The 11,777-nt window shown below is 44.9% G+C and overlaps 1 protein-coding gene across 1 annotated transcript in view; it reads right to left on the bottom strand.

Moving 5' to 3' along the window:
* Positions 1–1,760: 1,760 nt before the first annotated feature.
* DDB1 (damage specific DNA binding protein 1) overlaps positions 1,761–11,777 on the bottom strand; it is a 32,493-nt gene continuing 22,476 nt past the window's right edge. Inside the window, exons 22-27 of the mRNA XM_073217675.1 lie at positions 5,363–5,533; positions 4,995–5,104; positions 4,549–4,718; positions 4,235–4,337; positions 3,115–3,238; positions 1,761–2,619 (exon numbers count right to left, since the gene is read on the bottom strand). Of these exons, the coding sequence (XP_073073776.1) occupies positions 2,536–2,619; positions 3,115–3,238; positions 4,235–4,337; positions 4,549–4,718; positions 4,995–5,104; positions 5,363–5,533 (762 nt within the window). The 3' untranslated portion in view covers positions 1,761–2,535. The remainder of the gene's footprint in view (positions 2,620–3,114; positions 3,239–4,234; positions 4,338–4,548; positions 4,719–4,994; positions 5,105–5,362; positions 5,534–11,777) is intronic.

Below are 11,777 nucleotides of genomic sequence, written 5' to 3'. Positions count from 1 at the left end.
CTTATCAAGTTTCCTTCTTTAGTTGGGTTTTCGCTATTTTTCTTCTCTTTTGGTCTATTTGACACAAAGCCTCCTCCAAGTCTGGACCCTGTGAGTCCTCTTAACATTCATCTTCAAGGACTAGTTGGGCAGATCCCTACAGTTCCTCATTGTTTCCTCCCCACTTCTGTGGCTTGTGGCTTCTCAGTAACAAAAGGGACCCTCCACGGAGGGCGGAGGATCCAAGCTGTTGTTGGCTGCAGAAAGGCGGCCTCTGGCTTGTGACCCTTCCAACGGTCAGGGGATGAGTCAGTGTTTCTATTATTCTCCCAAAGGTCCGTTCGTGCAGAGGCCTGGAGTGAGGCTAGCTCATCAGCACTACATGGACAGGAGCCATTCCAGCTGGCTGTAGCAAAGCTCCAAAGGCAACCCTTCACCCTTGGAGAAGTGATTAATGGCTTTTAAGAGGGGATGTGGGAGTGTGACAGCAGAGCGTCAGTTTCCAAAGGGTTGCTAGAATTCAATCTTGAGTAAATACACCAAAGATTGTAGGAAAATAGAAAAACTGCAAGGACTCCACAGCTTTCAAAGGAAAAGACTGAAGCCACTGGTAATAACCTTCTACTCAACATAGGTCTCCTTGACTGCACGTCAGACCACAAAGCACCACCAGAATGATAATTCCACCACGTTCTTCCTGACCATGGCACTTCATAGTCAATCCTCCCATTTAGGATTAAATGTTTTAAATAATCACAATCTGGAGATTGTTGCTAGCCCATCTCATTAAGCTGGTCTCTGGCATGGGCAGCAGGCCTTTTCAATTCAAACCATGACTCTAAGACTTCAAATCACAGTGTTGAGTTTCCAGTTCAAACTGTGGTTTTTGAGATGCTGATTATTTTTTCTCTGAAGACCCTCATCCCCCAGCCTCAGAAATCCCAGGAGAGGAAGGGGAAAAGCATGGTAATGAAACCCAAGGCAGGCCTCAAGGAAGGAAACTTACCCCAGAAGACCCCCAACGCAGACACTTCTTGCCCTTTTTCTTTTAAGCTAGAATCTCTCGAAACCACAGTTTGAACTTGAAACCACAATTTTCCTGACGCTGTATCAAAGGCTGGTCTTAAAGGAGCCAGTCAATGTGCCTACGATTAACCCTGCTCCACTGTGGGGACAGAGCGGCCTTTATCCCCACTCGATCACTGGTGGAAACATGGGCCACTGAGCTGAAAGAAGACTGGCTCTGTTTGCTGGACAGAAGGGTGAACCCCAAATGGGCCTTGCTCCTGTGTTTTCAAATCAAAGGCACCAATGGTTTACTTGATTAAACCAAAGGAAATAAAATCAGAACCCAAAGGGCATGTGGCCACCAGAAGCTGGGAGGTGGGAGAAAAGCTACTTGCCCAGGCCAAGCAGTGGCACCTGGTGGCTGGTTGACTGTATGTTGCATACACATCTGGCTGTGAAATGACATCAGGAAAGGCAGCCAAGCAACCCCAGGCCCAGCAGGTTACTCACAAAGGCAACTGGGGATCAAAATGTCTACAGAGTCAAGGGCAACCTAAGTCAACTGAATTTCCCGACACCCACCATCCTTGCAATCACAACCCAAAATCACATGGCAGAGGACAGAGACGTCACTTCACTATTGAGAGTCGTCGTTCCAGCAGCAAAGACAAATGACTGCAGCAGATGCCACAATGGAGGGAAACGAGTTTGCAGTAAACTAAACTAGGGATGCTGGAGAGTCCGCAGCAGGAAGAAAACAGGGACACAGGATCTTTCTTCTTAGAGTCTACTTTATTTGGTAAAACTCAGAAATTAACAACCAATTCACATCCCCCAACCCCCACCTCCTTCCCTCTGAAGAAGGAAGTTCCCCAGAGACAAAAAAGCTGTGGCTTGGGGGTCATCCACCATCTCCAGGTTTTATGTTCACACTGCCCATGGCCTGGTAGTTAGGCCTCCAGACCCAAAGCTCTCAGAGGCAAGGGAAGAAAGCAAACAAAGCTCTCACCTCAAAGACAATGAAACCCTCCCACCCCACTTCCCCCTACCCCCAACCTCCCCATACCCCCAACCTAAATAAAAAGATAGCAGAAGACAATGCACGTGTGAAACACACACGCACACACGCGCGCGCACACACACACACACACACACACACACACACACACACACACACACACACACACACACACACACACACACACACACACGGAGCTTCCTTTCCAGCCCAAAGGCTGCAAAATTCCTCCCTGGAAGGAGGACAAGTGGCAACACCGATCAAGGCTTGGTAGTCCAAGGTGATGCTGGAATCACGTAAGACCGGTAAAAATCCAGGGAGAAAATATTTCACCTTCAGCCCATTCCCAGGTTCTCCAGTGAGTTGGTTTTAGTTCTAAGAAATCTCCATTTCCACACAGGTGGAATGTAGCTTCTGGGGCAGCTGGCTTAGGGAAGGGTTCCCCCAGGCCAAGAAGACAATGGTGGGGAAAGAGGGCAGGAGAGCAAAGCCTTCGAGGAGGGTCTGGGAGAGGTGATCCCTGCCCTTGGCTAATGGATCCGTGTCAGCTCCTCCACAACCTTTATCAGGTCATCTGCAGTGGCCTCCCGCTTCATTCCGCTGCCATCATCATACTGCAACAAGGAAAGGCAGGGCTGAGGGCCAGGAGGGCGCCTGATGAAGGTCTCATCAGAAACCCACAGCTCTCCTGGGGCTACAGGCCAGCAAGGTCTGTGGATGGCAAAGCCACTTGGTGTGCATTTCTCCCTCTTCCAGGATGTTCTCCAGAGGCACCATCTCCAGTGAGCAGTACTCCAAACTCCAATATTATGGAAACTTGTCTTCCCTGCAGGATCCTCACTGTGGGTCTCTACCAGAGATCCCAGACATGCCCTCACTGCTAAAGTACAGGGGTCACATGGGTAAAGTTGCTAGCACAGTGCCACAAGCCTCAGCTACATCTCCTTGCCTCAGACTCCACCTTCCCATGCAGGCAGAGTATTTTAAAAGGGCCACAGCCATCTGAGAAATTGAGGGGGAAGGCACCTGGAGTTCTGTGGGTCTCCTGGCATATCTGGGCCTGCAACGGACTGTGTGATCCTCCCAGGGCTGAACACCACACAGCTCACCTGTAGGTTTGCCACGACCTCCTGCATCTTGGGCCGGCTGATATCCAGGAAACTCTCAATCAAGTCTCCATCAATGAAGCCTGTGGCCGGTTCTGTTTTTCGCTCGGTATGAAAGGATCTCCAGGTGGACGAGTATGTTAAGGAACATGCAATTATTTGGAAACCTCTTACTCGCCATCATCCCCACCTGGGTGCAAGACCACACTCTAACACTACCATCAGGATGAGAACAGGGAATGACAGTTTCAACTAAACACACATTGCTTTTAGACAGTTTTGGAATTGAAAGACATGTAAAATTATTACCTACTCTAATGGTTCTCAACTGGAGTCATCTTCAATATAATGTTTTTAAAAATATAAGTAGGACTCAGCAGAGCCTGGACCATAGAGCATGATATTTTTCACACATGCTCCCAGTGAATCCGATTATGCATGCCTGGAAAGAACTACTCTCCTAAGTCTAGCCTTGATCTTCACAGCTGAACAAAGTGAGGCTCAGTGAGACAGGAGGTGTACCCAAAGTCCTGCCGGTTAGCCAGAGCCAACACATCAGCCCACTCCCTCCTGGCTAGAGCTGGGCCATGCTGCCTAGTAACAGCACGACCAACCTCTGCCTGGGGAGAGCCCTTCCTGTCTGCTGTAAGAAACAAACTTCAAGCAGTACGTGGATCCTGGGGGTCTAGGGACTGATCCTCAGGCTTCTGGAATTTTCAGCTTCCTCCCTTTTCCACTCTTTTTCTGCTAGCCTGTCTAACAAGGGTCCTCAGACACTGCTGCCCCCAACATATGGAAAGGATGTCCATATGTTGTCATCTAAACTCATTGTTTGACATGCCATGCCAGGAAGGCCAGAGGCAGAAATATTTCAGGAATATAAAAGTTATGTTCCCAAGATCAATCAGTTGAAGCTGGGTGATAAGTACATGGGGATTCATTACACTATTCTACTACTGTTTGAAATTTTTCTGTATGAAAAGAAAGCCACTTCCCCAACAGGAAACTAAGTCAAGATAATTCCTAAATGGAGAGCAATTTCCAGAAACAGCTTAGGGTGACGCAGCTCTCTGCCTGTGCCAGGACGCGCTTTCCTGCTATGGGACACCTTTGGGAAGGATATAAGGAGTGCTCAATCTTGCCCACACTTTTGATGACCTTATTGAGGCGATTCTGCATGTCCAACAGGAGGTTGTACCAGGTTTCTGACAGTGAGGTCACCAGCCCTGAAGAAGCAAAGGGACAAGTTAGCTGCAGCACTCTGGGGACCCACGGCCAGCACTGCCCACAGGGCAGCCCAGGAAGGCAGGGATAAGCTTGCCGCAGCCTCCACTACCAAACTCCCAGGTCACATCCATGTGCTCTCTCTTGTCCCTCAGCATGGTGTGCTTGGGAAGGAGGCCTGTGTGGAATGCACCAGGCAGGGGTCCACCTTACCGATCATGCCATTGACTGTGCCGAAGAGCACCGAGCCCTGTGTGGGGGTGGACGTCTCGCCCAGATTCTGCATAACCAGAGAGCCGTGGCAAAAGACATTGACAAACTCGCCCAGATGGAAGAGACCAACCTCCTGAAGGTGCTGCCGCTCCTCATCAGTGGTGGCAGCACTGAAAGGCAGGGAGAAACTCACTACCCAGACCTCCTGCTCCACCATGAAGCTCTGCACAGACCACATGCAGTGGACACCATGTGCGAGCTTCCCTGGCAGCCCACACACTCGACAGTGGAGGAGGTGGTCTGCAGAGTGGTTTTGGTGGCCTTGACTGTAAGGTGAAAACACTCTAGCTCTGTGAAGGGGAGGCCTACACCAAGCAAGGATGCAATGTCCTCACCCACCACAGACCCCTGGTCCAGCCCTGTCACTCCCACAGCCGGTCACTCACCTATCCTTCTGACACACAAACAAATTAAAGGCATTTTCAGCCCCGAGGAAATTGTCATCATCCAAGATTTCCACAGCACTCATCCAATTGGGGTTAAAGTCTCGAGCAATCTTAAAATAGACCAGGGGTCACAAGAAAACATAGTCAGCAGTTTGCACAGAAGCCAGTTCTGGCCCTGTGTCTGACAACTGCAACTCGAGAAAGACCATCTCCCCAATCTCTGGCCAGCATAGCCCATTTGGCTGCAATTGCTCAGCAATGGAGGCTACTCGGTGTTCAATTTGGGGGGTTCTCTAAAAATACTTAGTGGATGCAGGATGTACGCCCTGCCAGCAGAAGGGAGAAGTCTGCACCTGCCCCACAACTACCTCTTCGAAGTTCCCCTCCATGGGCTTGTAGGCGAGCAGCAGGACCGAGCGCATCAGGTCGCCCACCAGGATGAAGTCGCCCTTGGTCTTCAGGTAGAGCGCCATGATGTTGTTGTAGTGATTGCACTCCGTGCGAAGCTCCTTTTCTGTTGTCCACTCGTAAAGCCGCACCTGGGAAGGGCATTCCAGTTCTCTTAGCCCGAGCAGCTCAAATCCTCTCGAAGCGACTGTTTCCCACCCCAATTCCACCTTATTTTCTAAAGTGTCGTGTGGGGTGTGAATGGTAGTATGTGCTACTTACATGGACATTTTAAATTTCAGTGTCATATTATTTATGAAATATATAAACAGAGCAAGCACATCCAACTAAAAATATGAAGTTTTCCTTTACATAAAAAAAGAGTCATTGGATCTAGGAAGAGAGAAGGAAAGATGGCAGCGTGAGAAGAGCAGCGGAAATCTCCTCCCAAAACCACATATATTTTTGAAAATACAACAAATACAACTATTCCTAAAAGAGAGACTAGAAGACACAGGACAACAGCCAGACCACATCCACACCAGCGAGAACCCAGCACCTCGCAAAGGGGGTAAGATAGAAGCCCCAGCCCGGTAGGACCCAAGGCCCCTCACTCCAACTCCCGGCGGGAGGAGAGGAGTCAGAGCAGGGAAGGAGAGGGAGCCCAGAACTGCTAAACACCCAGCCCCAGCCATCCGCACCAGTGCGCAGACACACAGTGTGTGCGTGGGGTGCTGGAAACTAGGGAAACAGGACAGTAAGACCTTTGAGCGGGTCCCCGCAGCCGTTACCCCCGGGACAAAGAAAAGCAAGTGCTTTTTGAAAGTCTTAAAGGGACAGGGACCCCACAGCTGGGATACTTAGCCCAGCAGCTGGGAATCCTGGGAAATTCTGGGCATTCTAACCCCCTGGGCAGCAGGGAGCTCGGAGGTCCCTCACGGAGATAAAAAGCCTCCCGGCTGTTTCACCTCCAACACAGCTCCGCCATATTGGAGGAGCAGCCTGAGGCAGGCCACACCCACAGCAAACGCAGAGCTAAACTCCATAGCGGCCAGCAAGAATCAGAGGCCCCGTCTGCGCACAGCTGCCCAGCACAAGCCGCTAGAGGTCGCTCTTCTCCCAGGAGAGGAAGGCCACAAACCAACAAGAAGGGACGTTCTCCCAGCCATCACTTGTGCCAGCTCCACAAACTACATCACCATGAAAACGCAGAAAAATTTGATACAGACCAAAATCACAACCCCTGAGAAGGAGATAGACCTAACCAGTCTTCCTGAAAGAGAATTCAAAATAAAAATCATAAACATGCTACGGAGATGCAGAGAAATATACAAGAGCTAAGGGATGAAGTCCAGAGGGAGAATACAGACATCCGGAGGGAGATTACAAATGTCCGGAGGGAGATTACAGAAATGAAACAATCTCTGGAAGGATTTATAAGCAGAATGGATAAGATGCAAGAGGCCATTGATGGAATAGAAACCAGAGAACAGGAACGCATAGAAGCTGACACAGAGAGAGATAAAAGGATCTCCAGGAATGAAATAATATTAAGAGAACTGTGTGACCAATCCAAAAGGAACAATATTCGCATTATAGGGATACCAGAAGAAGAAGAGAGAGAAAAAGGGATAGAAAGTGTCTTTGAAGAAATAATTGTTGAGAACTTCCCCAAACTGGGGGAGGAAATAGTTGCTCAGACTACAGAGGCACAAAGAACTCCCAACAGACAAGACCCAAAGAGGACAACACCAAGACACATAATAATTAAAATGGCAAAGACCAAGGACAAGGACACAGTATTAAAGGCAGCCAGAGAGAAAAAAAAGGTCACCTACAAAGGAAAACCCATCAGGCTATCATCAGACTTCTCAACAGAAACCCTACAGGCCAGAAGAGAATGGCATGATATATTCAATGCAATGAAACAGAAGGGCCTTGAACCAAGGATACTATATCCAGCACGATTATCATTTAAATATGAAGGAGGGATTAAACAATTCCCAGACAAGCAAAAGTTGAGGGAATTTGCATCCCACAAACCACCTCAACAGGGTATTTTAGAGGCACTGCTTTAGATGGGAGCACTCCTAAAAAGAGCACAGAACAAAACACTCAACATATGAAGAATAGAGGAGGAGGAATAAGAAGGGAGAGAAATAAACATCAGACTGTGTTTATAATAGCTCAATAAGCGAGTTAAGTTAGACAGTAAGGTAGTAAAGAGGCTACCTTGAACCTTTGGTAACCACGAATCTAAAGCCTGCAATGGCAATAAGTACATATCTTTCAATAATCACCCTAAATGTAAATGGACTGAATGCACCAATCAAAAGACACAGAATAATAGAATGGATAAAAAAGCAAGACCGATCTATATGCTGCTTACAAGAGACTCACCTCAAACCCAAAGACATGCACAGATTAAAATTCAAGGGATGGAAAAAGATATTTCATGCAAACAACAGAGAAAAAAGCAGGTGTTGCAATACTAGTATCAGACAAAATAGACTTCAAAACGAAGAAAGTAATAAGAGATAAAGAAGGACACTACATAATGATAAAGGGCTCAGTTCAACAAGAGGACATAACCATTATAAACATATATGCACCCAATACAGGAGCACCAATATATGTGAAACAAATACTAACAGAATTAAAGGAGGAAATAGAATGCAATGCATTCATTTTGGGAGACTTTAACACACTGCTCACTCCAAAGGACAGATCCACCAGACAGAAAATAAATAAGGACACAGAGGCACTGAACAACACACTAGAAGAGATGGACCTAATAGACATCTATAGAACTCTACACCCACAAGCAACAGGATACACATTTTTCTCAAGTGCACATGGAACATTCTCCAGAATAGACCACATACTAGGCCACAAAAAGAGCCTTAGTAAATTCCAAAAGATTGAAATCCCACCAACCAACTTTTCAGACCACAAAGGTATAAAACTAGAAATAAATTGTACAAAGAAAGCAAAAAGGCTCACAAACACATGGAGGCTTAACAACATGCTCCTAAATAATGGATCAACGACCAAATTAAAATGGAGATCCAGCAATATATGGAAACAAATGACAACAACACAAAGCCCCAACTTCTGTGGGAAGCAGCAAAAGCAGTCTTAAGAGGAAAGTATATAGCAATCCAGTCATATTTAAAGAAGGAAGAACAATCCCAAATGAATAGTCTAATGTCACAATTATCGAAATTGGAAAAAGAAGAACAAATGAGGCCTAAGGTCAGCAGACGGAGGGACATAATAAAGATCAGAGAAGAAATGAATAAAATTGAGAAGAATAAAACAATAGAAAAAAATCAGTGAAACCAAGAGCTGGTTCTTCGAGAAAATAAACAGAATAGATAAGCCTCTAGCCAGACTTATTAAGAGAAAAAGAGAGTCAACACACATCAACAGAATCAGAAACAAGAAAGGAAAAATCACAATGGACCCCACAGAAATACAAAGAATTATTAGAGAATACTATGAAAACCTATATGCTAACAAGCTGGAAAACCTAGGAGAAATGGACAACTTCCTAGAAAAATACAACCTTCCAAGACTGACTCAGAAAGAAACAGAAAATCTAAACAGACCAATTACCAGCAATGAAATTGAAGCAGTAATCAAAAAACTTCCCAAGAACAAAACCCCCGGGCCAGATGGATTTACCTCGGAATTTTATCATACATACAGAGAAGACATAATACCCATTCTCCTTAAAGTTTTCCAAAAAATAGAAGAGGAGGGAATACTCCCAAACTCATTCTATGACACCCTAATAACAAAACCAGGCAAAGGCCCCACCAAAAAAGAAAACTACAGACCAATATCCCTGATGAACATAGATGCAAAAATACTCAACAAAATATTAGCAAACCGAATTCAAAAATACATCAAAAGGATCAAACACCATGACCAAGTGGGATTCATCCCAGGGATGCAAGGATGGTACAACATTTGAAAACCCATCAACATCATCCACCACATCAACAAAAAGAAAGACAAAAAGCACATGATCATCTCCATAGATGCTGAAAAAGCATTCGACAAAATTCAACATCCATTCATGATAAAAACTCTCAACAAAATGGGCATAGAGGGCAAGTACCTCAACATAATAAAGGCCATATATGATAAACCCACAGCTAACATCATACTGAACAGCAAGAGGCTGAAAGTTTTTCCTCTGAGATCGGGAACAAGACAGGGATGCCCACTCTCCCCACTGTTATTCAACATAGTACTGGAGGTCCTAGCCACGGCAATCAGACAAAACAAAGAAATACAAGGAATCCAGATTGGTAAAGAAGAAGTCAAACTCTCACTATTTGCAGATGACATGATATTATACATAAAAAACCCTAAAGACTCCACTGCAAAACTACTAGAATTAATATCAGAATTCAGCAAAGTTGCAGGATACAAAATTAACACACAGAAATCTGTGGCTTTCCTATACACTAACAATGAACTAATAGAAAGAGAAATCAGGAAAACAATTCCATTCATAATACCATCAAAAAGAATAAAATACCTAGGAATAAACCTAACCAAGGAAGTGAAAGACCTATACCCTGAAAACTATAAGACACTCTTAAAAGAAATTAAAGAGGTCACTAACAAATGGAAACTCATCCAATGCTCCTGGCTAGGAAGAATTAATATCGTCAAAATGGCCATCTTGCCCAAAGCAATATACAGATTCGATGCAATCCCTATCAAATTACCAACAGCATTCTTCAATGAACTGGAACAAATAGTTCAAAAATTCATATGGAAACATCAAAGACCCCGAATAACCAAAGCAATCCTGAGAAGGAAGAATAAAGTGGGGGGGATCTCACTCCCCAACTTCAAGCTCTACTACAAAGCTACAGTAATCAAGACAATTTGGTACTGGCACAAGAACAGAGCCATAGACCAGTGGAACAGAATAGAGACTCCAGACATTAACCCAAACATATATGGTAAATTAATATACAATAAAGGAGCCATGGACATACAATGGGGAAATGACAGTCTCTTCAACAGATGGTGCTGGCAAAACTGGACAGCTACATGTAAGACAATGAAACTGGATCACTAACCCCATACACAAAAGTAAATTCGAAATGGATCAAAGACTTGAATGTAAGTCATGAAACCATAAAAGTCTTAGAAAAAAACATAGGCAAAAATCTCATGGACATAAACATGAGCGACTTCTTCATGAACATATCTCCCCAGGCAAGGGAAACAAAAGCAAAAATGAACAAGTGGGGCTATATCAAGCTAAAAAGCTTCTGTACAGCAAAGAACACCATCAATAGAACAAAAAGGCATCCTACAGTATGGGAGAATATATTCATAAATGACAGATCCAATAAAGAGTTAACATCCAAAATATATAAAGAGCTCACATACCTCAACAAACAAAAAGCAAATAATCCAATTAAAAAATGGGCAGAGGAGCTGAATAGACAGTTCTCCAAAGAAGAAATTCAGATGGCCAACAGACACATGAAAAGATGCTCCACATCGCTTGTCATCAGAGAGATGCAAATTAAAACCACAATGAGATATCACCTCACACCAGTAAGGATCGCCATCATCGAAAAAACAAACAACAACAAATGTTGGCGAGGTTGTGGAGAAAGGGGAACCCTCCTACACTGCTGGTGGGAATGTAAACTAGTTCAACCATTGTGGAAAGCAGGATGGAGGTTCCTCAAAATGCTCAAAATAGAAATACATTTGCCCCAGGAATTCCACTTCTAGGAATTTACCCTAAGAATGCAGCACTCCAGTTTGAAAAAGACAGATGCACCCCTATGTTTATCGCAGCACTATTTACAATAGCTAAGATATGGAAGCAACCTAAATGTCCATCAGTAGATGAATGGATAAAGAAGATGTGGTACATATACACAATGGAATATTACTCAGCCATAAGAAAAAAACAGATCCTACCATTTGCAACAACATGGATAGAGCTAGAGGGTATTATGCTCAGTGAAATAAGCCAGGCAGAGAAAGACAAGTACCAAATGATTTCACTCATATGTGGAGTATAAGAACAAAGGAAAACTGAAGGAACAAAACAGCAGCAGAATCACAGAACCCAAGAATGGACTAATAGTTACCAAAGGGAAAGGGACTGGGGAGGATGGGTGGGAAGGGAGGGACAAGGGTGGGGAAAAAGAAAAGGGGCATTACAATTAGCATGTATAGTGTGGCGGGGGGCACAGGGAGGGCTGTGTAACACAGAGCAGACAAGTAGTGATTTTACAGCATCTTACTATGCTGATGGACAGTGACTGTGAAGGGGTATGTGGGGGGACTTGGTGAAGGGGAGAGCCTAGTAAACATAATGTTCTTCATGTAATTGTAGATTAATGA

The sequence above is a fragment of the Manis javanica genome, chromosome 11, assembly GCF_040802235.1.
Source record: "Manis javanica isolate MJ-LG chromosome 11, MJ_LKY, whole genome shotgun sequence".
Taxonomy (NCBI): Eukaryota; Metazoa; Chordata; class Mammalia; order Pholidota; family Manidae; genus Manis; species Manis javanica.
Note: the sequence above shows the minus strand (reverse complement) of the source record. Positions and strands in the feature narration are given on the sequence as shown.